Source organism: Leishmania panamensis (genome assembly GCF_000755165.1).
Source record: "Leishmania panamensis strain MHOM/PA/94/PSC-1 chromosome 11 sequence".
NCBI lineage: Eukaryota > Euglenozoa > Kinetoplastea > Trypanosomatida > Trypanosomatidae > Leishmania > Leishmania panamensis.
The window spans coordinates 32,844-57,825 of NC_025856.1; the positions used below are offsets into that span (position 1 = coordinate 32,844).

At 59.2% G+C, this 24,982-nt stretch overlaps 9 protein-coding genes across 9 annotated transcripts, besides 2 other annotated features; all 9 read left to right on the top strand.

Moving 5' to 3' along the window:
- Window positions 1-830: 830 nt before the first annotated feature.
- Window positions 831-1,670, top strand: LPMP_110130 (NGG1 interacting factor 3-like protein; the record flags this gene model as incomplete). Its single annotated transcript, XM_010698560.1, has 1 exon — window positions 831-1,670. One exon carries the CDS (start codon window positions 831-833, stop codon window positions 1,668-1,670), a length of 840 nt encoding a protein of 279 aa, XP_010696862.1.
- A 1,019-nt stretch (window positions 1,671-2,689) lies between these two features.
- LPMP_110140 (cell cycle sequence binding phosphoprotein (RBP45), putative) lies at window positions 2,690-3,568 on the top strand (the record flags this gene model as incomplete). The annotated part of the gene is made up of 1 exon (XM_010698561.1): window positions 2,690-3,568. The coding sequence occupies one exon, from the start codon at window positions 2,690-2,692 to the stop codon at window positions 3,566-3,568; it is 879 nt and encodes a 292-aa protein (XP_010696863.1).
- Window positions 3,569-4,392: 824 nt separating this feature from the next.
- On the top strand, window positions 4,393-7,044 carry LPMP_110150 (hypothetical protein; the record flags this gene model as incomplete). The annotated part of the gene is made up of 1 exon (XM_010698562.1): window positions 4,393-7,044. The coding sequence occupies one exon, from the start codon at window positions 4,393-4,395 to the stop codon at window positions 7,042-7,044; it is 2,652 nt and encodes an 883-aa protein (XP_010696864.1).
- Window positions 7,045-7,786: 742 nt separating this feature from the next.
- Window positions 7,787-8,133: a repeat region.
- A 902-nt stretch (window positions 8,134-9,035) lies between these two features.
- Window positions 9,036-12,170, top strand: LPMP_110160 (hypothetical protein; the record flags this gene model as incomplete). The annotated part of the gene is made up of 1 exon (XM_010698563.1): window positions 9,036-12,170. One exon carries the CDS (start codon window positions 9,036-9,038, stop codon window positions 12,168-12,170), a length of 3,135 nt encoding a protein of 1,044 aa, XP_010696865.1.
- Window positions 12,171-12,878: 708 nt separating this feature from the next.
- Window positions 12,879-14,990, top strand: LPMP_110170 (hypothetical protein; the record flags this gene model as incomplete). The annotated part of the gene is made up of 1 exon (XM_010698564.1): window positions 12,879-14,990. The coding sequence occupies one exon, from the start codon at window positions 12,879-12,881 to the stop codon at window positions 14,988-14,990; it is 2,112 nt and encodes a 703-aa protein (XP_010696866.1).
- A 608-nt stretch (window positions 14,991-15,598) lies between these two features.
- LPMP_110180 (cytoplasmic translation machinery associated protein, putative) lies at window positions 15,599-16,189 on the top strand (the record flags this gene model as incomplete). Its single annotated transcript, XM_010698565.1, has 1 exon — window positions 15,599-16,189. The coding sequence occupies one exon, from the start codon at window positions 15,599-15,601 to the stop codon at window positions 16,187-16,189; it is 591 nt and encodes a 196-aa protein (XP_010696867.1).
- An 841-nt stretch (window positions 16,190-17,030) lies between these two features.
- LPMP_110190 (DEAD box ATP-dependent (RNA) helicase, putative) lies at window positions 17,031-18,860 on the top strand (the record flags this gene model as incomplete). The annotated part of the gene is made up of 1 exon (XM_010698566.1): window positions 17,031-18,860. One exon carries the CDS (start codon window positions 17,031-17,033, stop codon window positions 18,858-18,860), a length of 1,830 nt encoding a protein of 609 aa, XP_010696868.1.
- Window positions 18,861-20,846: 1,986 nt separating this feature from the next.
- LPMP_110200 (hypothetical protein) lies at window positions 20,847-21,584 on the top strand (the record flags this gene model as incomplete). Its single annotated transcript, XM_010698567.1, has 1 exon — window positions 20,847-21,584. One exon carries the CDS (start codon window positions 20,847-20,849, stop codon window positions 21,582-21,584), a length of 738 nt encoding a protein of 245 aa, XP_010696869.1.
- A 1,350-nt stretch (window positions 21,585-22,934) lies between these two features.
- Window positions 22,935-24,269, top strand: LPMP_110210 (acidocalcisomal pyrophosphatase, putative; the record flags this gene model as incomplete). The annotated part of the gene is made up of 1 exon (XM_010698568.1): window positions 22,935-24,269. The coding sequence occupies one exon, from the start codon at window positions 22,935-22,937 to the stop codon at window positions 24,267-24,269; it is 1,335 nt and encodes a 444-aa protein (XP_010696870.1).
- Window positions 24,270-24,734: 465 nt separating this feature from the next.
- Window positions 24,735-24,982: part of a repeat region that runs on past the window's edge.

The window sequence follows — 24,982 nt, forward strand, 5'->3', positions numbered from 1 at the left end:
GAGAAAGAGAAATGACTTGTACGGTGGCAATCCATTGCGTGTCGTCCTTCGTCTTTGTGCTTTCGCAGCCTCCTTGCCTTTCTTTGGTTGCTCCACACACACGCACACACACACATCGGCCCTCACCCCTCCTCTGACTCTTCATCTTCTACCCCAATTCCTCCTCAACACTCACCCCCTCGTCCTCGCTGCACCATCAGGGAGTGACTGCGCGGCAAGTGACGTGTGTGCAGGTGTAATCACGAGCGCGCCCAAGAGGCACTACGAGAGAGAAGTGCAGTACAGTCTCGACCCCGGAAGAAAAGAGTTAAAAAAGTGACGTGGACAGCCACCACCATCTTCTTCCAAAGGCTTTGCTCAGGGTACCGTGAGCACTGAGCACAGGTTTTCGGTGAAGCCCCTCCGTGCTTTGCAATGGCACGTCGCTCTACTACACATTAGTCCGAGTGTGGTGCGCCTTGGAAGTCCCGGTCCTTTCCTTCCCCCTCCCCTTCCTGCATCCCAGCTCCTCTCCTCCCATGCTGCACAACTATCTACCCACGGTGTGTGCTCTCATCTAACCGCGTCTCGTCTCCGCCCTTCAGCGATTTCGCCTGCGGTTTGTACTACGTGTTGCTCCTCGGTGTACTTTCCTCCTCTTCCCCCCGCACCACACATCAAATGACCTCGCTAGAGGCGGAGGACAAAACACGAGCCTCTCTCTTGTCGCACTATCGGCATTCACTCACGCACTCCCCATTGTGGCAGCGAGGTCGACATCTTTCTCTCCTCCCAGCCACCTCGCCTCTTATTCTCGTGGCACCGTTGCCGCCGCATGTGTAGTGTCCACCATGGCGCTTCTTCAGCGTGTGGTGCAGGTTATGCACGATGTGGCCCCACTCAGCCTCGCAGATCACTCGTGGGACAACGTTGGTGTTCTGCTTGAGTCTCCAGCACCAAACAAGAGCAACACTCTAATGCTCACCATCGATCTCACCCCGGAGGTGATGGAAGAGTGCTTAGAAAAGAAAGTTGAGGTCATTCTTGCCTACCACCCACCGCTCTTCCGCCCTGTGAAACGCTTGACACTGCAGGATCCGAAGCAGCGTATTATCCTGCAGGCGGCCTCGGCAGGGATGTCGATCTACGCGCCACACACGTCGCTTGACGCTGCAGACGGCGGCATCAACGACTGGCTTGCCTCTTTGGTCGCAAGCGACGGTGCCTACACCGCCGGTCCCATCCAACCCACCTCGTCGTACGCACCGAACGCCAAGGAGGCAACGGAGGCCACCGGAATGGGCCGCCTTGTCAAGTTAAAGGAGGAGGTGGAACTCTGCTTCATGGTGGAGTCACTGAAGCAGCAGCTGAACCTGCCCACGGTGCGAGTGGCATTGCCCGACTCATGGGAGCCGTCGCACAGGGTATCGTCCGTAGCCCTGTGTGCCGGCAGCGGCGCCGGTGTATTTCGGCTGCTGCGCCTCCCAGTGGACGTGCTGCTCTCTGGTGAGATGGGCCACCACGATGTTCTGGCCGCCACGGCAGCTGGGCGGGCGGTTATCCTCTGCGAGCACACAAACACAGAGCGCGGCTTTCTCAGGGCGGTGCTGCAGCGCACACTGCAGGCAAGGCTAGAGGGAACCACCGTGCTGGTCTCCGAAAAGGACCGAGATCCACTTGTGGCCTGGTAGGCAGATGTGCCACTTTCCTCACCACTGCCGACACCGCCCGCCTGGCGCTGTCGCACCTTTTGATTTTTTTTTTCGCACCGCCTCCGTTATGCGTTCGCCGCACCTGTGCTCGAGCGACAAGGAGGCCACTGGCACATGATAAGACACTGAAAACGAGGAGCACGTTGAGGCGCACGCGCGCTGTGGTGCAACCATAGGCGTTGCACCACAGCGCGATCCGAAGGACACATATCACTGAGGATGTTGCTGAGTGTGTATAGACTCACCTGCGCGCCCCTGCTGTGTGTGTAGGGGGGAGGGAGGGGCTATAGCTGACATGGTCAAGAAGGTATGAAGGGGGCCACAGCGAGCCGTATTGCGCGGCTAGACGAGGCAGAAAAAAGCACGTCAGTCTCAAATCCGGCAATGGGGTGATGAGTGGGCTCGTGTCCGTCCTCCAAGGGGTCAAGCGTGCGAGGGTATAGGGCATCACATGCGTATCTGGCCTACAGTTGACAAGCCCTACGACGTGCGACTCGTCTTTGCCTGCCGCTTATTTTCTCTACGTAGAGGAGTCGCTGCCCCTCTTCCGTACTCCTCCTCCAAGCCGTTACGCTCTTCCCATACGCACTTCACCTTTTAATCATTTGCGCTGGATGGTGCTCCTCCTCCCGCCTCTTTCCTCGTGGATGCGCTTGTCCTTCACGTGGGCTTTTCACGTTGTCGGGTGGGAAAAGATGTGAACGCAACCGAGTCGCACCCCTTTTCTTTCGCCTCGAACGCTCCTACTCACACTTGCACAGACTTCCATCCCCTTCTCCTCTCCCCCTTTCGCGCGGGCATTATTTATCCTACTTTCAGTGCTGCTCCTGCGCATTGCTCGTCTTGCCCGCTTCGCGGAGGCTTTGCGCCACGTACGCCTGCTTGTCACCTGCACTCTCTCACCACCTCTGGCCTCGTCTTCCTTCTCTGTGCGTGACGTTTCGCTGCACATCTGCAAACACACCTGCCCACCGAAAGGCACGACTCAGCGAAGACGAATGATGAACACGACACTCTTGGTGCAGGACGTGGATGAAATCCAAAGCGCCGTGGATCGATGGTATTGCCAGTCCTCGTCCAATCTGCAAGAGAGCCATGCTGCGTTCCTGGCGCAGCTTCGGCAGCTGCAGGAGCACCTTGGTCTTGACGCAGGTGCTCCGGCACTCAGTGTACACGCAGATGCCATGATCACCCCGCCTCGTCACATGTACCCATCTGACGACAACAATAGCGGCTCACCGCCGATGGCCTCGCCACCGATCAGTCGCGGCCAGCTGAATTACGACCACCTGCTCGACGAGGTGGTCAGCAAAAATGTAGCGATGTCGCCGTTCAACCCCGAAGAGGAAGCAGAGCGGCGCCGGCGACCCAACGCAGAGTCAGTGAGAACCCCCTCCACACCACCGGAGGACTACAACGGGCCTTGCCAGGTGCTTGTGGAGTTCAAGCGCAAGCGCATGCTGCAGTATGAATCTCCCTACTACGTAGCCCCGGGTGAGCACGTTGTGGTCGGCGGCGACAGAGGAGAGGACATTGGCCTCGTCACGCACACGTGGAAGGGCGCGGAGGCGCACCAGCTCGGTGAGAACCGTGACAAAGGTGTAGGGAAAGTTCTGCGGGTGGCGAGTGTGCTCGAGGTGACGCAGCTGCAGGGTGTGCAGACAGAGCTTGAGACGCGCGCCGTGGAGGTAGCGCAGGAGAAGGTACAGGAGAATGGGCTACCCATGCGCATCGTCGACGCCGAGTACCAATTCGACCGCCGCAAGCTCACCTTCTACTACCAGTCGATGCACCGGCTCGACTTTCGCACGCTGGTGCGCGACTTGTACAAAACATTCCGTGCACGCATCTGGATGGAGCCCGACACTTCGTTTTGACGCCACATGACGTACGCGGCACCTACGCCGAGGGCCGTTCGCTGCAACAAGAGAGCCCCACATTAAGGCGGTGTGAGCGAAGTGCGTCCCACTTGCTGCTGTTGTCGGTGCAGCTGGAAAAAAACAAAGGGAGAAGGAGAACTCCTGTCGGCGACTCGGAGTGTGCTTTGCTCGATTGGGTGGCGATGAAAGGAAATGGTATGGATGGGCGCGATGGAATGTGAATAACCCACGTTAAACGGTGAAGGCGGCACAACGGCTGAGGTGCGGCTGCGCGCTCATGTTTCTTTCCTTTTGTAGGTGCAGTGCGGTACTCGCATGACGCACGGGTGCCCTTCTCTTCCTCTGTTCGTTTCTGTTTTGCTTTCAAGTATGGATGTCGGTGTTGCCAAGCATATGCACGTGCGTGCTGATGCGTGTTGGTGGTGCGTGGCGAACAAACGTCATAAACATAAACACCCACGAGGGACGAAGAAAAAGGCTGGTATAGGAAAGGTCTGCTACGCTGCTGGGCAGTCGGGGCCACCCTTGGGCGCCTCCCACACTCAGCCGGCAGCTCACCTGACTTCAAGGAGAAGCACTGCGCATTCCTCGCCGGAATGAAGCAGAGGATAGTGCATTGGACTTGGTTCCTTTTCCTCTTTGGCGGTGACGCCCTTCATGCACCACCTCCCTCCATCTCGCCCCGAGCACCTGCCCTCTTGCGCTGCAATTTTCTTGAGTGTCACTTCACCATCGTTTCGCTTGCACTACCCCGCTACCCTTTCCTCCTCCTCTCCCCCTAACCTGCACAGTGTCGCTCAGTTGCGACCGACATCGGCAGAATGGACTTAGATGACATCGATCGCTGGTACAGCGGTGGCAGCAGCCGAGACCACTACAGATCACACTACGCATCGCACTACTCTCGCAAGTGGAATGATACCCACCAAAGCATACACAACCCTCCCCTGCCGCGGCGGTACTTCAACGATGATCCTATCCCAGAAAAGCTACCTTCACATCGTAGCGCTCCGCCGCCTCCACCGCCTCCATCACCACCGCCACACCGCTCGAACTCTGCGAATGTAAAGCGCAAGAACAAGCGCCATTCGAAGCACCGTCACACGCGCCGCAAGAGATCGGCCAGCTTCACCTCCAGCAGCGCGGCCAGGACGGAGACAAGTCGTACTTCGTCCACCTCGAGCACCGATAGCGCTGAAAGTACTACAACCAGCTCGTCTAGTTCGTCCGGCAGCACTGCCAGCGGCAGCGGCTCGTATGAGTCCTCCGACTCGGAAAGAACGAGCTCGACTTCGGCGAGCACCAGCAGCACATCAGCCTCCTCGACATCTACCAGCAGCAGCAGTACCGCTTCCTCGCATGAACGACGCGCACAACTGCACAAGAAGGTGAAACCACATCTGCAACAGAGCGCTGTCGCGCTGTCTCGCGTCGCTTCGAGGCCGTACATAGCGGTGCAGGACGAAGAAATCGCCGCCGCAGCAGCATGCAAAGCAATTTTCAACAAGGAGGTGCAGTTGAAGGAAGAGGAGCTACGACTTCTCCAGCAGAAGCGGAACTTCGCGGCAGAGGTTCAACGTCGGTCGCTCCACTCACATCGCTTTGCAGTCGAAGACGACGCAATACGGCAGATGCAGCGGCTTGTCGACCTCACAGACACGACACCTGCACTCGAGGAGTATCTGAGGCGCACGTCCAAGGCTCTGTCGGCGAGCGGCGCCACGACAGACGCAGGCGCACTGGCGTATCTGCGGTCTTACGAGGAAGCTTTGTCAGGAGATGGTGTGGCACCGCTGCTGAAGCAGATGGCCACACCGCCATCGACGTCTGTCGCCGCCGCCGCAAATGCCCGAAGAGACGAGCGCCTCGCTGTCGTTGGGGATGGGCCACCGGCGCCTATAAGTCTGTCAAGCGGTACACCAAAAATAGAACCGTTGGCGGCTACGCGGTCTATCGCGGCCGCAGCGCCAACCGCCAGTGGAGGAGTGTTGCCTCATAGGACAAGCCCCGAGGCCAACTCGTTGCTGGAGCACAGCCTTCCTGTAGAGGGCCACTTTCTCACTCGCTCCGCTCCGCCAACTCCGACAGGCCGCGCAATGGCGCAGGCTCCGTCGCAAGGAGCGCCGGTGTTGTCGATCACTACCGATGCGGGCAACACAGAGAATGGGGTGGTGGTTGGTGGCGCGCCGGCGGAAGGGGTCATCACAGTTGCAAAGGATGAGAGGCAAGGCGGCTCGGCTGCGCAGGCAACCGCAAAGCCCGCTGAGCCGGCGGTTAGTAGGCCCTTAAAAGGTGACCTTGTTATTCATAATGACCTGCCGCAGCAGCGCCGCATCAAGGTGAAGGCGCGACGTCGCCGCAGTCGCTCGCGCGCCCTGGCGCACCAGAGTGAGGCGGACAGAAACTCAGCCTTAGAAGATGCTCCTTCGTCGAACGAGAGACGAGAAGACAGCACTGTCTCGCCTTCTGTTGGACACTCTCGGCCAGGGCGGCAGCAGCAGCCCATCGGTGCATCATGGCAGCTGCTGCCGCCGCCACCAAGCCCCGCCTCTCACACCGTTGCTGAGCAGCAGCACATCTTCGTCGACCCTATGCAGCAGTACAACAGCCAGAGTGGGGCCGGACAGCAGCCATGGGCCATGGTAAACTGGCCGTGTAACGCGCCAACATGGAGGCCGACGCACAAAGAAAAGGATGGCCCGCTAGCGCTCTGGTACGCCTCCAACAGTCCCGCGCCGCTCTCTCATCGTGATTTCAAGAGCCTGCTCTGCTCCGAGTACGTGTCACCGGAGACGATGCCCGCACTAGTGCCGCGAGCTGTGGGCGCGACCGCAGCTGGTGTTGATGCGGATAATCAAGTCTCAGCGGCGCCGGCAGGTGCAAAAGCGGGGCGCAATGCACACACACCATACAGTACTGGAACTGCCGACACCGCAACTCTTTCCGGAGAGACCGACGCTGGCGAACACGCCCCTCGGCGAAGTTCGCGGCGTCGGTTGGTGCACATTCGAGGTGTGGATGAAACCCCCGAATACCCCTTAGTCGCAGAGTGGGGTCATGGTGAAGGCGACTCTCAGGCCCACGGTCCCGCCGAAGTCTTACCGCCTCCTCCAGTGGATCCAAGGGGTAACGGGAACGAGCTCATCGTAGAGTTCCCGCCGCCGCCGCATATCACAGCGAGCGACATGCCGCCCCCCGGTGACGTAGGCAGCGATGTTGAGAACAGCTGCTGTGGGTGTGGAGGCGGCGAGTGCGACTGCTGCTCCGCGTTCTGTGCGAGATGCCGCCGTTGCTGGTATATCGTATTTAGCTGTCTCTTTCCGTGCTGCAGCGGCCAGACGAACCCAAAAGCTGCGCTGCCGATCGAATCACAGCGTACACTGAGCTCTCAGAGGCACGATCCAGACTCTGCTCTGCCGGTGCTATCTCGTCCGATTCCGACTACACCAGCCACGATGAATGCGCAACCATAGAAATGGCAGCAGCGACAGCGAGGCAATCGGCAACGCTGCCACAAATATAACGGTCGTCACACGACCCGGCAAAACACCACAGCGCCTGCTCAAACCGCGCAGCCTGCATCTACCTCCCTGCCACACCACCTCAGACCTTAATACAATGGTGATGGCTGCAGATGAGACGGAAAACTGCTCTCCTCTACCCCTCCGCTCTGCTGCGCCTCTGTATAGCGTAGGGTGACGGCTGACGATGACGGATTCATGAGGAGTTTCATGCACGGCCATGGCGTCCGAACAACAGAGGAGGAAGGTGGGGTGCGGTGTCTCTGCACATGTACGTGTCGGTGTTGATATCTCCACATTGAGGAGAACCAAGTGCCGCGGTGAAGGAATCGTAGGGAGTCGCACCGCCTGTCTGCAGCTCACATCCGCCCACAACGCCCTCTCTCTCTCTTTCCTTCCGCTGGTGCGCTGGTGTTGTATTACATTCATTACTTAGATTTGTTTTTGCCTGATAATGGAAGAGAATTCGGATGCCGGTGTGGTTGGCTGTTGTGAAGGCGGCCACGTGCGTGTGTCCCTCTCTGGGTGTGTTGTCTGTGGAGAAACCGTCCTGCTGCTCTGCGCCCCAAAGGAGCCCAACAGTGCGTGGGCGTGTGTCTCAAGCAAACCAAAAAAGGAAGTGAAGGGCGGGCGGTGTGGCTGAGCTGCTACGCGCTCTGTAGTGCATCTTCTTACCCAGTGGACGTTGGCCTGTCCTGACGATGGAGAGCACATTTCAACGTGGTACCTCAGGGCCCAGTACCCCCTCTGTGTGGGAAGCCAAGCAGCCCCTACCCCTGCGAATGCCAAGACGCTTCCCGTGTTGACAGGTCAAGTGCCCACGACCTAGGGAGGTCAGAGCAACGGGTCGCTACTGATGCCGGCGGTCAGGTGCTGGATGACGCTGCGTCGGTGCGGCCTGCGACAGTGAAGACGGTTGTACTATCAATATGATGGGCAGACTGTCAGCGGGGCTCGACGTGGCGACCGGCACAGCGGGCGCGGCTGTGCGGCGGCCTGCGAAAGTGGTGGGCAGAGTATTGCGGCAGGGGCCGGGTGGGGGTGGGGGTGGTGTTTGGCTCGAGCTCTACGGCGGAATGGACACGCTGAAGAGCGGACATTTCCGTAGTTCACTTCTTTTCCCATTTTTCTCTCGCGCGTAGTGACCGTGAGAGTTGCCGTGACGTCTTTGAACGACGTCATCCACGTAAATCGCGCGTGTGTTTTTCACTCTCTTTTCCCACACGCCACAGGTGGGGAAGGGTGTGAGGGTACCTCAACGTTGTCAACGGCCTTGTCGAGGAAGCAGCGGCACTGTGCGTGTGTGTACGCGCGCCATCGTTGTCTCCTCTCGAAGTGCATTGCGGCTATGGTAGACCGACGAGGTACACGTGTGCGAATGAGCGTGGAGTTACGGCCTGAAGTACGTGAGACAACTGAATAGAGGTGAGAGGAGGGGAAGGGGGGGGGGGCAAAAGACGGGCGCGTCTCGTCGTGCTTTCAAGTCGTTTCCTGGCTTCATGTCTTCTGTGTCATAGCGAGTCAGTGAAAGCGGGGGAAGTGCACCTCGTTCCATCATCCAGCAAACTGTCCCCCGCCCTACTATTCAGCCGCATCCCTACAGCGACGCTCGCGCGACTACCGACACAGCAGTGCACGTGCTCATGTTTAGGAGCTCGCCAGTTGCTTGGCGGCTCACCAGAATGCTCGGTGAACACTTTTGCCCACCCTAGCGCCTCTCTGCAATCCACGAATACGCCCGCTTCCCTCCCATGCCCCCTCCCTCCTCTGACTCCCCTCATATGTGCACACTTTCAGACTACAAGTGCGGGGGGTTACAGACCTCATCCGCCGCGGTTTTCATTGTACCTCTGCCTTAGGTACGTACTGCTCCCCCTTCACTCTCCAGCCCTGAAAACCTCAAGGAACTATCGCACGCAAGCAATCGTCTGCTGCGTGTATGTATGTGTGCCTCCAACCCGCCCACTCTCCGTGTTGCTTCTCGTTACACAATGGAGAGCGCGACTCCCACGAAGCAAGATCGTCGCATCTATGCTGTGCTGCGTGACCACTGCGATACCCCCCGTGTCCTTTTCTCTACCGAGAACCCGCTGCTCCTCGTGCACCAAGGCAACCGGCGCTATGTCTTCTTGTTCAGCACCAAATACTATACCTACATGGTCAGGAGCAAAGGCTTCAAGCTGTATGCGGTGTGGGCAAACAGGCAGCTGTCGGTGACGGCGCAGTCGCACCGGGTCACTCTCACGTCACTTGACCAGCGCACCATCAAGGCAACGCTGCAGTCGTACAAGGAGACGACTGACGCTGCTGTCAACGAGTTCAGCACAGTTACACTGGAGACCAAATCGGCACTGAATGCGGCGGAGGTGGAAAAGTGTATTATGTGTCTCGTTGAAAGTGCACAGCGCACGGCGGCATTGCTTGAGCAGCAGGAGCGTGGCATTGCGCTTCACGGTAGCCGCCACCTTGGTGATAACGATGACGACGCCCATTCTGGCGGCTCCTCTGATAGTGAGGACGGTGACAGTGGTGGCACGTCCATCTCCGGGGCACGTGCCTCGGCGGCCGCGCGCGCAGCGGTTCAGCAGGGCGAAGGAGCACGGAAAAAGAAAGGCGCTGAGGGTGCACTGCGCATGGGTCCATCGCGCTACATCGCCATCACCTCCCTCGTGGATGGCGAGTTTGCCGACTACACAACGCTGAAGAACGCTTACATGCGGCATGAAGAGGAGGATCTGCTGCGGGACTTGGGCGTCTTCATCAAGGAAAACGAAGGTCAGGTGGAGGCATTGTGTGAGCACCACTACCCGGCCCTCCTCCACGCCGCGCAGCAGTGCGTGAGCATCTCTGAGCGGGACGCCGAGCTCGTAGGCGAGGAGCTCAGCGGCGCCACCACCCTCGTGCGTACCGCCGTCGTGAACATGAAGAAGGCCACCTCAAACCTCCTGCTCTCACGCAGCACCCGCGACAACCTCCAGCAGGTACGTAGCCTGCTATCCAAAGCCATTGCCGTTGCCGAGTATCTGGAGACAGCGGAGTCGCAGACGCAGCGCCAGCAGCTCGTTGGGGCGGTAGCCACGCTGCGTGAGCTACTTCGTCTCGCCGCGCCACTTAGCGAGTACGCTATCGGCGAGTACGTGCTGCATGTCCGCATCCCCGCACTTACGCAGGATGTCTTCAGTTATGCGGTACAGCACCTCAACAGCTGGCTGCGGGTCCTGCGGGACAAGGCGTACCCCATTGGGAAGGCCTCAATGGAGTGGGGGGGAACTGTGACCGCCGGCAGCCTTTCTTCGCACCTCGTCATGGCCGAGGCAAGCGAGCAGTGGTGGCTAAACGAGGAGTTCGTGCCAGCGCAGCTGAAGCTGGCGCCGTTTGAGGAAGCGGAGGCAATCACTGCGGTGTCCAATGGTGCCGGCATCCAAGTCGTTTTTCTAGAGCTGCACCGCGAGGAGTACCTTGACAAGTACTACACCGAGGGCAGGTGGCAGCAGGCGCGCACCGATCTGCTGGAGTGCCCGTTGACATTGACGAACCTGTCGCCTGCTGAAGTGCTCAGCAAGTTCCGCCAGTACTGCGCTACCGTCATGGGGTTCATTTTAATCGAGGATATAGTTCACTGCGCCACCTCGCCCCACCTTCGCTCCCGGGCCGAGATTATTCAGCTCTGGGCCATCCTCTCTGCCAAGATTACCGAGCACGCTCTCAAGGTGCTGCAGGTCCTGCTGGCGAACCCCAACGAGACAAGCGAGGCTGTACAGCAGGTCCAGATACTGCAGTCTCTCATCCACTGTGCTGCCGACAACGTGAAGTGTGTCGAGCTGAACAACCTGCCTCTTTCGCGCGTGATGGAGACGGCGAGCGACCAGCTGATCAGCTCATGGCTGCAGCAGGCTTGTGTAGATTGCATGCAGCTCATTATGAGCGATACTTTCGACCCCGCTGTGGTCACGGATGCCGAGCAATTTGCCAAGCTCGTCACACGCTTTAACTTCCATAGGTGCACCTCGCTAGAGCTAAACATCCCAAGCACCTATACAAGTAGCGTCCAAACACTGCCCTACAGCGCTGCTGTGCCACGCATCGGTGAGCGTGTTCTCGGCTTCCTCACGCAGTGCTACTCCACCATCATCATCGACACGTCTACCGCCGTGATGCAGTCGGAGTTGAACAACGTAGACGAGATGCTGCTTAAGTACATGACAGTGCTCTTCCGCACAGTGGCCGAGTCGATGCAAGGTCAGCTCATGTCCATCGACGCGCGAGCCGTGCTGCAGCTCGCTGTGTATGCAACGAGCTGCTCCATGATGCCGGTGCTGATATCGTGCGCGGAGCAGCAGTACATGCTACACTGGCAGTGTGAGTACGAGCGGGAGAAGACGCAGACGATGGGCGCACCGAAGCTGATGGCGCATTGCGTCAAGTTCTTCGCCAAGTCGTTGCAGCTCGGGATTGAGCGGCTGCTCTCGGCGCTCATGAAGGAGGTCGAGGAGCGGCTGAAGTCCGTGGACAGCGTGTCATACTGGAAGGCACGGGTGGAGGTGCGCCGACAGAATAGAAAGGCTGATGGCGATGCCTTTGCATCCTGCATGGAGTATATCCTCACGATGATCCCCAAGCTGAGCTCCGTACTGCAGAGCACCGTCGTGCGTAGTGTGGTGGGGACGGCGGTCATGCGGGCAGGCGTGCTCATGCAGTCGAGTTTGTACACCGCCATTACAAGCGCCTACCAAGATGGTGCGCGCGACTTCGGCGTATGGAAGGACGCCATCGAGGAGTACGAGAGGCAGTGCGTCATGGGCGTCCCTCTGTGGCAGCGCCGTCTTGGTGAGCTCCTACCGGGTGTCAGCGGAGCACAGCGCTTCCCACTCAACGCGGTGGTCGCTGTGCAAGAAGCGCGGCAGTGGATGGATGCGAAGGAGCAGGCGTACAAGGCGGAGAAGGCAAGCCAACCACAGATCTTAGCTGGCATCGAAGGCGCCGGCAAAGCGGTGGCGAAGGGCTTCCAAGCGGTAGGCAAGGGCGTCGCTGCCAGAGCCAGCGCCTTTGGGAAGGGGCCGCAGCAGCAGCAGCATTAATTACCGCAGTTGTGGCGATTCCTGTGTCGCGTGTTGACTCACGTGAGTGAGAGTCCCCATCTTCACCTGCCCTCTCCTACCAACCTCGCATCTTGTCAGCTGCACAGGCCGTGTGCGTGTGTGTCTTCGTGTGTTCAGACGTGTGCGTATTTTTCCTGTTTTCGCTCGTCGCCCCCTGCTGCGAATCCTCATGCTTACTCATCTCTTGCGCCATTGCCAACACGCCGCATCAGCATCTTCCCTGACCAATGTGGCATGCGAGAGAGAAGAGAGGGAGAGGGTCTGCTCCCTCAACACCTCGTTCCTCTCCGCCACCTCTGAATGCCGTGAAGTGCATGTACTCCCCACGTAACCCGGTCAAGCACCTCACTCGTACAGGCACCAGGATCATCCACGAGAAGCACACTCGCACAGATGAGTCCCTCTTGTCGCGTCGTCCTTAGCATCACTGCTCTTCTCGGCTTTCCTTCACTTGCATGAGTCTCCCGTCCCGCCGCTGGCTCGTGGTGATGGCGGCGCTTGACGAATGTGTGCTCCCGCAGTGGCCCTGTGGCACACTCTGCTACGCTTACACGCCCTCTGCCACCCCTGCATCGGAGCAAGACAAGGTGCACACAATCGACACCACGTCGTTTTGTCTGCTTCATCATCTCTGCCGCCGCCACCACCACCACCGCACCGCTTGCACCCAGCACGGCTGCCTCAGCAATGGCTTCTACATTGGTGCGCGACCTACAGCAGTTCCGCTACGTGACGACCTTCACCAACCCATTACCATGGCCACATGTGCGCCACGTCAGCGTTCCTGAGCTGCGCCACGCGGCACCCGACCTCTCCGTCATGGCGAACCTGATATCTGGTCTCTCCGACTGCGCTGTCTCTCTGAAGGACATCCGCGAGCACAACGACGCTGACATCCTTCAGCTTCTCCAGGTGCTCCAAGCCTGTCTGCAGTTCTCGCTGTGGTCACAGAACATTCTCAAGAAGAAACTGCTGGAGGTGCAGTCAACGCACACCTCTGAGCAGGTATCGGCGCAACAGCTTGAGAACCTGGAGAAGCGCTACCACACGCTTGAGCAGGAGATCGCAGTCACGCACAAGGAGCGGGACATGCTGTCGTTGGGCACGGCAAACCTTCGCGCCTCCCTAGTGCAGATGGAGACGACGATTAAGCAGCAAGAGCAGCAGCTGCAGCAAGAACGAAAACGCAGCGCACGTCTGGTGGCCAAGCTGGAGAAGGTGTTGGGTGCGCAGGCACTGGCAGCGCCGTTGAGGTCAGCATCACGTTTGCATCTCCCTCGACAGCTACAGCAGCGCCCAATTTATGATGTGCACACACCTGCGCCAACGCACCGAACGAAGAAGGCTTCTATCACACGCCACCATCCCCATATTCCCATAGACGACGCAGATGCGCAGAGAGACGGCACCGCCTCTTTAACAAGCGATACCTCCTACGGCGACAGCTGTCTGTCAGCCGAGATCCCCACCAGGGCACACTTCTACCTTTCCCGACCCTGCGATCGCCTTGATCCTCTTCCGCCCCCTTTCCTCGATTGGCGCACCTTGGTACGGTACATCATCCGTGAGGAGCAGAGGGTATCGGCGTGGGCCTCTACCGATGCTTCACCCCCCGCTGCAGGGCTGCCGGCCGATGAGAGGCGCACCACGAGCAAGCCGGCAGTGAGCTTGCCTGCTGCAACCACGCCGCGAGACACGGAAGAGAGGCTCCCATTGTTTCTTTCGGACCTCGCCGCTGGCATCAGGGAGGACGTCGCCGCGTACTCCCGCGCAGTGACGACACGCACCGAGGAGATCGCGCATGCCGTCACGCAGGAGTGCATGCAGGAAACCGCAAAGGCACAGCAGACGTTGATAACGGAGGTGCAAGCTGCACTTGGCAGTCTCGCCGCTGAGTTGGCGAACCACAAACAGCAGAGTGATACCACACCATCGCCTGCTATCAGAACCACCGCAGCGGCATCCGCCACGAGTGGCGTCCCCAGCCCCCATGCACACGCCGCCTCGACCTCACCGGTGTTGGCGTCTTCGTCTGTGAGGAAATCTGCTGCCGCAGAGTCGCCGGTGTCCTCCTATGGCTCCGGCAACGCTCCCGTCACCTCGACCAACGCCCCGCCAACGAACGAGTCGAAACCGCTCCCATCGCCTCCGAAAGCCTCCGCATCGCCTCTTCCGCTGACCACCGATGGTTCGCCGCTAGCGTCGCACCTCCATTCCTTCTTTGCGTCCAGCGTACCCCAGAGCCGCTCCACGGCAGGTCGGGAGGTGCTCGACAACGACTCGAAGCGGCGCACGTGCTTACCAGACTTCTCACCCAGCATTCTATGCACGCCGCCCGCCAGCGAGCACGGCGACGCCGCAGCGCTGCCAGACGCTGGCAGCGGCGGGCCACCCAGCGTCGTCGCCCGAGCGGATGAAGATGAGCGAGACGTCGATGTGGACCTCCTGCCGCTAGATAGCTCCTCGTTAACCTCACCACCGGATTCCTACCAAAGCTCCGACAAAGCGGATGGTGCGAATGAAATCGGTCAGGCGTACCCCAGCGGGCTTGCTAGGCCGTCCTCGGCGCCTCCCGTGTACCCAAGCAAGACCCCGCCAACAGCCGCCGTCGTGGTGCCGTCTGCAGCTTCATGGCACTTATCCCCGCACCGCATACTCAGCTCACACTACTCCATACACTCTGACGCGAGCGAAGGAAGCTCCCGTGGCTCCTCACAAATGCTGCGAGAGACACGCGCGCAACTGCAGGCGCTCTTGGAGGAAGAGGAGGCCGCGGTGCGAGCAAAGAACCATAGATAAGCCTCAGCGTAGCCGCGTGGGGGGGAAGGGTAGTAGTGGTGGGGGGGTGCTACATGTGTGCTGTCGAAGCGTCGTTCCTTCGCCATGTGGGCCTCCCTGTCACTTTTCTGCCATGCGCACACCCACGGTTGCTCTCGGGAGTATAGAGATGGAGGCTGATCAACAGCGCATGTCACGTGACTCATATCTTGAAAGAGGTGCTTAGAAGACATACGTCAGAATGACAGTCGTACATACACTCGCAGGCGGCGCAGCGATGTCTGGTGGAAGGATGGTAAGCAAAGACCGGTCTTTCTCTCTCGCTCAGTGGCTCTTTATGCCTCGTGGGCTAGCTGGCTGGGTGAATTGATCACGATGTCTGATGGGAGATGAGGGACCCACCCGCGCGTGTGCTGCCTGACACGCCTTACACTTGCTCGCGCTGTTGCGGCTACACCATCGCGTACACCCTCCTCCTCCCCCGTCTATCATCTGCTCGCCTTTGCTTTGTCGAGGTGGGCCTTTCGAACACCACAACTGCAACATCGTCTCCCTCTCTCACACCCGTGCTAATACGCAGCGACACACACACACACAGCACATTCATACAACACGCCGGAAAGTTCGCTATGGCGACGTCGGCCGATCTCTTCAAGAAGTTTACGCTCGAGAACGTGGCGCAGATTGCGAGCAGCAGCCATAAAGAGCAGAAGGAGGTGCGCGAGGAGCTGGCAGAGCAGTACCCTGCTCTAAGGGAGCACTGGGAGGAGATTCTGCCAAAGAAGTCCGACATCTTCATCATCCGCTGCCAAGGTCAGGTGCACTGTATCACCCTCGTCAGCTCCCAGCCAGAGGTGCTCTTCTTCAACCACCACGGAGGACCGTACATGCCGCACTTGAAGCTGCTGCATAAATACCCCTTTATGCTCAAGGGGCATCAAATGGACATAGGCGGCTGCCGCCATGTCATCTCTGGCGCAAACGTCATGTGTCAGGGCTTGACCTCTGCTGGCGGCGTTGTTGCGGACGACACCGAGGAGGGAGAAGTAGTTGCTGTCTACGTGGAGGGCAAGGCGCATGCGGTGGCGGTAGGTGTAATGCTCATATCCTCGGAGGAGATCAAGGGAAGGAATAGGGGGCCGTGTATTGAAAACGTTCACCACCTCGGCGACGGACTCTGGATGAATCCGATCCTCAGCGCCTCGCACATTAGCGTCTAGTGAGAGAAGGCAACGAAGGGTGTTGGGGGGCCGGCTTGTGAAGAAGGCGATGGAGCAAAGCGCAGACGGTGCACTGCATTAGGTGCAGCGAGGGTCGTGCACAACGTAGCTGAGAAGAGAGAGCTGCATCCGTACAGTGAGTACGACGCAGAACGCGCGTGCCTGCTGATGCGCGTCAGTGGTAGCGGTGAGGTGAAGTGCAACGGGGGGGATATGTCTCTCTAATAGTCCTTCGGGCACTCCGGTGCATCATCTGGCCGCGTCATGATTTTCAGCTTTCTCGTTTCGGTCTCTCACCCCGACTCTCTCTCTAGACGACGCCGTATATTGGCCACACCTCGTGGGTGGTATAGCGGCTGGGTCGCCGTTCAGCAGCTCGTAGAGTTGGCGAGTCGGCTGTACTCACATACTGATATGGGTGGTACGCGTTTACTCATGCTTCTCGATGCGCCGTGCGTTAAGGACTAAAGACAGACCTCATAGACGAAGCGCATCACCAGCCACAGAAAACGAACGGAAAGCGCAGCCGCACTTGCCACTCGCACGCGTGTGCATGTGTTGATATGTGCCGTGCCACGCAAAGGGGCTGCGTTCTTTTCCCTTGCAACGAGGGCGGCAGCTGGGACGCGCGGTATTCAAAAAGCCGCACACCGAAGACGACACTCGCGTCACTAAGCGGTGTGCGTCGCTATGCTCACCCAACTCTCTTCTTATGGCCCATTTCATTCTCTCTCCCCCTCGCACCCTCCCCGTTAACATCCACGCACGCGTGTGTCGTCACCATCATCGTCGAGCACATGTTCGTCCCTCCTGCCAGAAGCCAAACAAGCGTGTAGTCACGATGCAGTGCCACTCGAGGTGGAGGCTACTCAAGTACCTCCCGGGCGTTCGGGTAGAGTACAGCGGGTCGGCTGCCAAGCTGCTTGACTCGTATCTCCACCAGGACTCCGGCACGAAGTACGCCGCAAACCTGCCAGTGTCGCAGCGGTACTTTTACATGAAAAAAATGAGCAACGGCACCTCCTTGTCGAGTGCGGTCGGTGTCTCGCAGCAGCATCAAGTGATACAGCTGCGCCTTGGGGCTGCACAGATGCTGAGTTCCTCACAGCACACCAGTATCGGCAATCTCAACGAAGCGCACCCGCTCTACTACGCTCAAACCTCCCCGCGCGCGGCTGGGCTCACAGTGCCGCTGGTTTTGGCCCTCAAGCGACTACGTATTAATCGCCTGACGGAGCTGCAAGGCGCGTTGGTACCGCTTCTACTGAAAGGGAAGCACGTCATTGCGCACTCAGAGACTGGCACAGGCAAGAGCTTTGGCATTGCACTGGCCATCGCCAACCGCATCATCCGTGACCAGCTCAACTACCGCCTCCACACCGTCGTTCTGGTCCCCACAGAGGAGCTGGCGCTACAGTATGACAAGTGGCTGCGACACTTCGGCGGGTGCACGTCGCAGGTGGTGCAGGCCGCCATCGACAGCATCCCGCTCGAGGAGCAACTCGCTAAGCTGCACAACATTCAGCCTCACGTGCTGGTCGGGACCCCGCAGCGCATGAGCGACATTTTGCGCCTGAGCCCTTCCGTTCTGGGTGAACGGCTGCGGCGCAAGGTGGACTGCGTTGTCCTGGACGAGGCTGACATGATCATCCATGCCAACATTGTGTACGGGCGACAGAGGCTAAGCGGCGCAAACCTTGTAGACCGGCTTTTCCGCAACAGGCGAGAAGAGGTTCCGGCACAACTCGTGGCAGCCAGCGCGACGGTCGACAGCGTCACGGCACAGACGCTGAATACGTGGACACGAAACGACCGCACGGTGCGGCTGACAACGAGCTTCGTGGAGCACACGATTCCGTCCACGATTCAGTTCTACTTTTTTGGCGCGTCAAGGGCGTATCCGCTGGAGAAGTGCCTCTTGTTGTCCCTTCAACTGATCTGCAGGCAGCGACCTGACGCGCGCATCTTGCTGTTTACCGAAGATGAACGTATCGCCGAGGTGTGCACGCTGCTCACGTCCGCGGAGGTGGACAGAGAGATGCGCCGCGTCGCTCCAGGCGCACTACCGCCTACAAAGATGTTCGCTGCAGCCCTGCATGCTCTGCCCCGAAGCGCCCCTTCAACACACACCATGGCCTCCCACGATCCAGATAACCCGGTGTCGCACCGCCGCAGACCGCACACAACCACAGCGAAGCAGGAAGTTTCCGCCAATCCCGCACATTGGAGAGGCAGCGTCTACGAGGATGTGCGCGCCCACCAGGTTATCCGGCAGCACGGTGATGTCTACGTGAAGAACAACAGCTCCCTCTCTCGACTGAACGAAGGCAAGCTGGTGGTCGGAGTGGGTAGCCTCAACAGCAGCCGGGGGCTGCATGTCAACGGCATCACCCATGTCATTCTCTACGGTGCCTGCCCGTCGGCTGCGTGTTTTGTCCACTGCGCAGGGCGCACAGGTCGTATGGGTGCCGAGGGCGATGTGCTGGTGCTCTACCCGCCATCCTCTGGTCGGCAAGTGCAGCAAGTATGCAGCTCACTAGAGCTTCCGTTTCACTCGGGTCGCATGAGCGCCGTGGAAGACCTCCTCCGCTCGGGCGAGGCACGCGCAACGAAGCCCGCTACTGCCGCTATGAGCGAATCAGCGGGCGGCGCGGCGCCTGCCCTCGCCTGAGGGTTCTTTTGCGCCTGTGGAAAGCACCGCTTGCGAGGTCGAGGCCGCTGATGCCAGCACGCCTCTAACATGAGCAGAAACACGCCAAGTGCGTACCATGGAGAGCGCAGGAGTGCTTGTGTGTGGACGTGTGTGTCGGCAAGGAAGACGCTTCGACGCTCACTCGCACCTGCCGCCTCTCCACTCCTCGCGTGCTCAGGACAGCGCGACGCATATCGTGTGAGACCGGGAGTGAAGCTCAGGGAGAGAAGGGAGGACATCGAGACATCACTCGCTCCCCGCCTCCGTTTGTAAATATCCTAGTCGACGAAGGTGGGTGACGAGGGGTATTGTCACCCCCACACGCCCTCCCCCTTCTCCGAGTGTCTCCCAGGAGTCGATCCTGAAGGACTTCTCAGCGTGAATGGTGTACCTTCTTTACTTGGTTAGTCTCACCTTCCGCTGCTGCGCCCCGCCCTCCCCTCCCCTCCCGATTCCCCACTCCTCCTCTGTCGAGAGAAGCGCAGTGGCACCTCTCGGCCCAGCGCTCAAGCACACACGTGCGCGCACGTACACTGGTATGCCGCCGGGTGTCACAGCCAGGGTGCACTGCGACACCCGGCAGAGTTCACCGAGGCAGGGGTAGAAGCAGCGGGCATGGATGCCTCTATTTTCCTTCTCTATGGCAGCACTGGGCCAGGCTGTGAGCACGGAGCCACCGCAGCCATCATCGACCACAGCACCGTATCGCAGCAGCAGAGGGATGTGGAGCTGGCATACCCACCATATGTGTGGCGGCACAAGGCAGGGGATGTCGTCAGGAGCGGTGAGGACAACTTTACTCGTCCCTCAGCGCAATGGAAGTCGGACGAGGCCACGATGAATGCCAAACAGGGACTGATGGAGGTGCTGCTGCACGGCGGTGCCGTTCATCACAGCAGAAGCTCATGTGTGTCAGCATGGGGTCTAACCTGACGCAACGTATGTGTCGACGCCACAGCTGATGGTGGCGCTAATCCGGGTGACTCATGCCAACCGCATCGACCCGGTTCGCACATGTGTGGACTGCGTCACAGCGATCGACATTAGCCGCACCCAGTTGAGCCGCACAGAGCCACTGCTGGACTTCGACGACAACATAAATGGGAGGCGGCTGCCTCCACCAGGGGTCGCCGCAACACGTTTGCACCCGGACAAGCACATGCAGCGCGGCTTGACTCTGACCTATGTAGCACCTCGCCTCTTCATTCCTGAGATGCGCCTCCACATAATTCGCAAACTGCTGTGCTTCCACTGCGGCTTCACCAACGCTGATGCGGACGCACTAGAGCCAATCAGACGAACAGGGAGCGGACAAGCGAACTTCTTCATGAAGAAAGGCGAGGCGGGTTGCTAGCCTGCTTGCCGCACGTTGGAGGCCCTCGGCATCTCGTGCAATCGCACCACCGGCACTGGCATGGCGGGGCTGAAGCACGCCGCCAAGCACAACAAGCACATCTAAACCATCGTGCTCACCGGCAGCGATCGGCGCAAGAAACAAAACATTATGGACGGTATCGAGGGGCGCCTGAAGCGGAATCGGGAGGGCAAGGCATGCCCCCCTCCCTCCCCCCCCCCCCCCCGGATGAGCCTACGACACTGGCGGCAAAAGCTGAAGTAGAGAAAGGCAGTGCACCTGCTAAAAGGGGCACACCTGTGCGTAGCACCCACGAGGTCAGACTCCTGGTGAGGACGTGTCTGTCTGTGTTGCGCGACAGAAAATCACCGCTCACAGAGCCAAATCTACACATTTGCGCATTCGGCAACAAAAACCGCCAACACAACGCCACATGGGCGTTTGAGGTGTGCCGCAGCGCCACAGGCACACCCACACAGCCCCGTACGGCATCAAGATAGGAGAGGCGCGAGCGTGCAGGCGCGCTTTGTCGGTGTAGGTGTGGGATACCCTTATTGAATGCCGCACCTTCCAGCTCTCTCTCTCTCTCTCGCTTGCCCTCCGAGCGTTCTATGAAAGAGGAGCGTGTTTCCTCCAGCCCTCATGTGCACTGCTGTCCATGGCTATCTGTCCTCCCTCTTCCTCTCTACTCGCCTTCGCTCCACCTTACGCTCTCACTCGACAGCTTCCTCCTCCAACCACCCTCACCGCTGGTGTCGCACAGCAGCGAAAAAATCAACATACATCGGCACTACAGGCCAGACAAGAGAATGGCCCATGTAGAGGGTAGCTCACCGACTTCACTGTTGCCTGCTATGCCACCTGCACTGCGCCAACTTACCATTGCAGTGGAGCGACTGAACGCTGCCTCTTCTTCGCCCTTAGATCCCGAGGTTATTTTACCCCTAGGGCTGTCGACAGCAGAGCGCCCAGAGCAGTTCACCTCAACTCCTCCGGCAGACGGCACTGTCATGCCCACAGCAGAGCTTCTGCGGCAGGTTGATGCGCTGCAGGAACAGTACAGGCGTCTCGTGGTGCTGGCACAGCAGCCGTACGGCACACAAAGTACGCCCTCCGCTGAATCACCACGGGACAGCGGTAGCGGCAGTGTCGAGGCGCAGGCGGAAAGTCTCATGATGTATTTTGAGGTCGCCGTCGGGCAGCTGCAGCGAGGCATTCGCTCGAAGCAGGCGCAGGCCATCCGCCTCATGCTGCTCACTGCGCTGCGGCGCGAAGTAGCTGAGCGTCGACAATGCGTAGCCAAGATGGAAGGTGTGCTGAACGCCTCCCACCAGCATGTGCGCCTGTGACACGGCGCGCAGCTACAGGCCTCTGTGTGGTTGGTTGAGCGTGTGCCGTCGTGCGCGTATAAAGCCGAGAGGGACGGCGAGGGCGGTTGCTCACTCCAGCACTTGGAAATACGGTCCCCTGCTCTTCAACCACCGCTATATGCCCTCGGACGCATATCTTGTCCTCACCTCTCCTTCACCACGTCCCCCCCCCCTCCCGATCACCCCGTTTCGTGCGGTCTTTCTCCTTCTCCCGCTCTCTCACGTTGGGGTTAACGAGGGCACACGGCGATCCGGAGAGTTAAGATGCCGCGAAGGTGGCAAGTCGCGCTTGGTGCGGTCATCAAAAGAGAGGAGACACAGAGAGCTGCCTCTCGTAAGGCGTATTCATGAGCGACCGGCCAACGGCGATGGCCTGATCTTTCTCTCCCTCTCTTTTCCGAAGTGGACTCACCTCTGCATGAGACGCGCCTTCTCGGTCACTAACCGCTTGAACTGTCCAGCCGCTCCCCCTAAATCACTGCGCTCTACCTCTTCCTCGCTTCATCGTTGTTTTGGGTGGGTGTGTCGGCCTCTTCATTCCGCCTTTTCGGCTTACCTGTCGCCCGCCCACCCCCACCTCCAGCCGCGTCCACACTACAGTGATCCACGCCTCGTAACGAGCCCATAGCAGAAGCCGTACCCTTAGCGCCCCGCCAACAGAGAAAAACGATTGTAGCGCTAGCGGCAGGAGCACTTTTGGTTACAGAGCACCGAAGGGGGGACGACAAGGACGCCATCACCCAGCCTACCTCTCTCCTTACTGCTGCCTCTCGCTTGCCTCTTTCGCCAGCAACCTCCAAATTTGTTTTCCGGTTCAGCCAGCTGTTCCGAGCCTCTTGCGTTGCTTCCGGTCGAGGCCCCTTACCCCGCTCCGCCCCTCCACACCCACGCCTTACAAGAAGCCTCCCTTCCTTCGCCCTCACACCTTTACAGCACTCCTGTTCGACTTCTCCGACGAGGGCCACGTGAAAGCGTCCCGTGACCCATGTGCCTCTCCCACCCTTAGTGCCTGCCTTCTTCCTGCTTTGCCTCTCTGTCTGTGTGTGTGTGTGTGTGTGTGTGTGTGTGTGTCCGCTTCAGTGGGCCGATCCGTTTCACTTTTTGCCGGTGACGCTTGTGTGCTGACGTGTCTGGTGGCCTCTCAGACGACGACGACGTCAGCCATACGCACACACCAGATCAAGTCTTCGCATCAGCTAGTGTGTTTCCCTCCCCGCACTCGTGTGCGCCTTACGGTCACTGACCCACTGCAGTGCTGTCGCCGACCTCTCATCCTACTCACCCCTCTCCCTCTCTACCTCGCTTGCCCTTTCCTGCTACAGGTTCAACATGTCCGATGAGACAGGCTACATGTACCCGGCCCGTAAGGCCCACGCGATCGACCTCGGCTCGTCCCTCAACCCCGAGGGGGATCAGAGGCGCACGTGGGAGAGCGTTGCCTCAGTCGCGGACGTAATGTCGCCTACCGTGAAGGAGATCAAGCACAGCGTTCCGCAGGTGACGCACTTCGGCACCGGTCTTAGCATGCAGGGCTCCTTCGGCGACCGTAACCTGCAAGACGCCGATAGCGATGGTGACAAAGCTGAGGGCGTGAATGAGTTTGACCTGGCCGCCTACTCGAAGGAGGACCTCACACAGACACTGCATAAGCGCATCATGAGCCGAATGTTCTCTGCCTTCGACGTCACGCAGGTGGGCTACCTGGACATCAGCAAGCTCAAGGAGCTTTGCATCTACGTTGGTCGGAACATGTCGCAAGAGGCAGCGGAAAAGATGTTCGATGAGCTCAAGGGCATCGACGGGCACATTACGTTCGATGTCTTTTGGAATTGGTGGACGACCTACCCGGACACAAAAATGACCAAAGACACCTTCTCTCTCGTGTCTGCCGACTTCTCTGTGCCGTATCATCAGCAGCAGCTCAAGATCAAGGAAGAGGGCGAGATCTTCACCCCAAGCTACCGCGTGAAGTATTACTTTAAGGATATGGAAACCGGTCTTCGCCGTCGGGTGAGTCCGTGGCACGACATTCCGCTCTACGTGCGCGACCCGGTGCGGACAAAGCCCGAGTACATCCGCGCGAATCGCTTTAACTTCATCTGCGAGATTCCAAAGTGGACACGCGCGAAGTTTGAGATCGCCACAGGCGAGCCGTTCAACCCCATAAAGCAGGACATTAAAAATGGCGTGCCGCGGTTCTACAAGCACGGGGACATGATGTGGAACTACGGCGCCTTCCCACAGACGTGGGAGAGCACAGAGGTCATCTTCGAGGACGGCGTGAGTGGCGACAACGACCCGATCGACGGTGTCGAGATCGGCATGCGGCAGATGCGCGTCGGTGAAATTCATCCTGTCCGGATCCTCGGCATCCTCGGCATGATTGACGACGGGCAGATGGACTGGAAGGTGATCTGCATGTCTGTCAATGACCCAGTCGCGCGCTTCATCAGAGACATCGACGACATCCCGAAGTTCTTGCCAGGCTGCCTCGATGCACTGCGCGAGTGGTTCCGGGTATACAAAATTTGCCAGGGCGGCGTTGAGAACAAGTTCGCCTTCAGCGGTGAGTACAAGGATAAGACCTACGCTATGAAGGTTGTGGATGAGTCGCACTACATGTGGGAAAACCTGCGCAAGATTAAGAGGAAGGAAGAGGTGTGAAGCAAAAGGCACCCTGCTCGAGGCGCGGACCGCTGAGGAGCGTAAGTGGGGCTGCGCTCGTTCAGGAAGTGTCGGGCTTCAAACAAAACTTCCGTTTTCGCTGGGTGAGTGGTTTGGGGGTGTTGTCGTGGCGTTGACGGATCTGAAGAGGAGAGCGCAGTGCCTTTTTCTCTGGCCGGTGCGGCGGCGTGAGTCGCTTCCCTCACTCCGTTCGTACCGTTCAACACCGCCTCTCTCTCCAAGAACCCTCACATTCATAACGCATGGATGTGTTTGCGGCTGTGGAGCACCTGGAGAGAGAGAGAGACAGAGCTGAGGCTCCGTGCTGGAAGACAAGGACAAGATGCGATCATCATTCACCGTCTGCGCCTCCCCCTCTCATTCGCGCGCTCTTTTCTCTCCCTCCTGCCTGCGCAGCTGCGATCGTTGGGTCTTATCTTCCTTACCCAGTGGACGTTGGCCTGTCCTGACGATGGGGAGCACACCTCAGCGTGGTACCTCAGGGCCCAGTACCCCCTCTGTGTGGGAAGCCAAGCAGCCCCTACCCCTGCGAATGCCAAGACGCTTCCCGTGTTGACAGGTCAAGTGCCCACGACCTAGGGAGGTCAGAGCAACGGGTCGCTACTGATGCCGGCGGTCAGGTGCTGGATGACGCTGCGTCGGTGCGGCCTGCGACAGTGAAGACGGTTGTACTATCAATATGATGGGCAGAC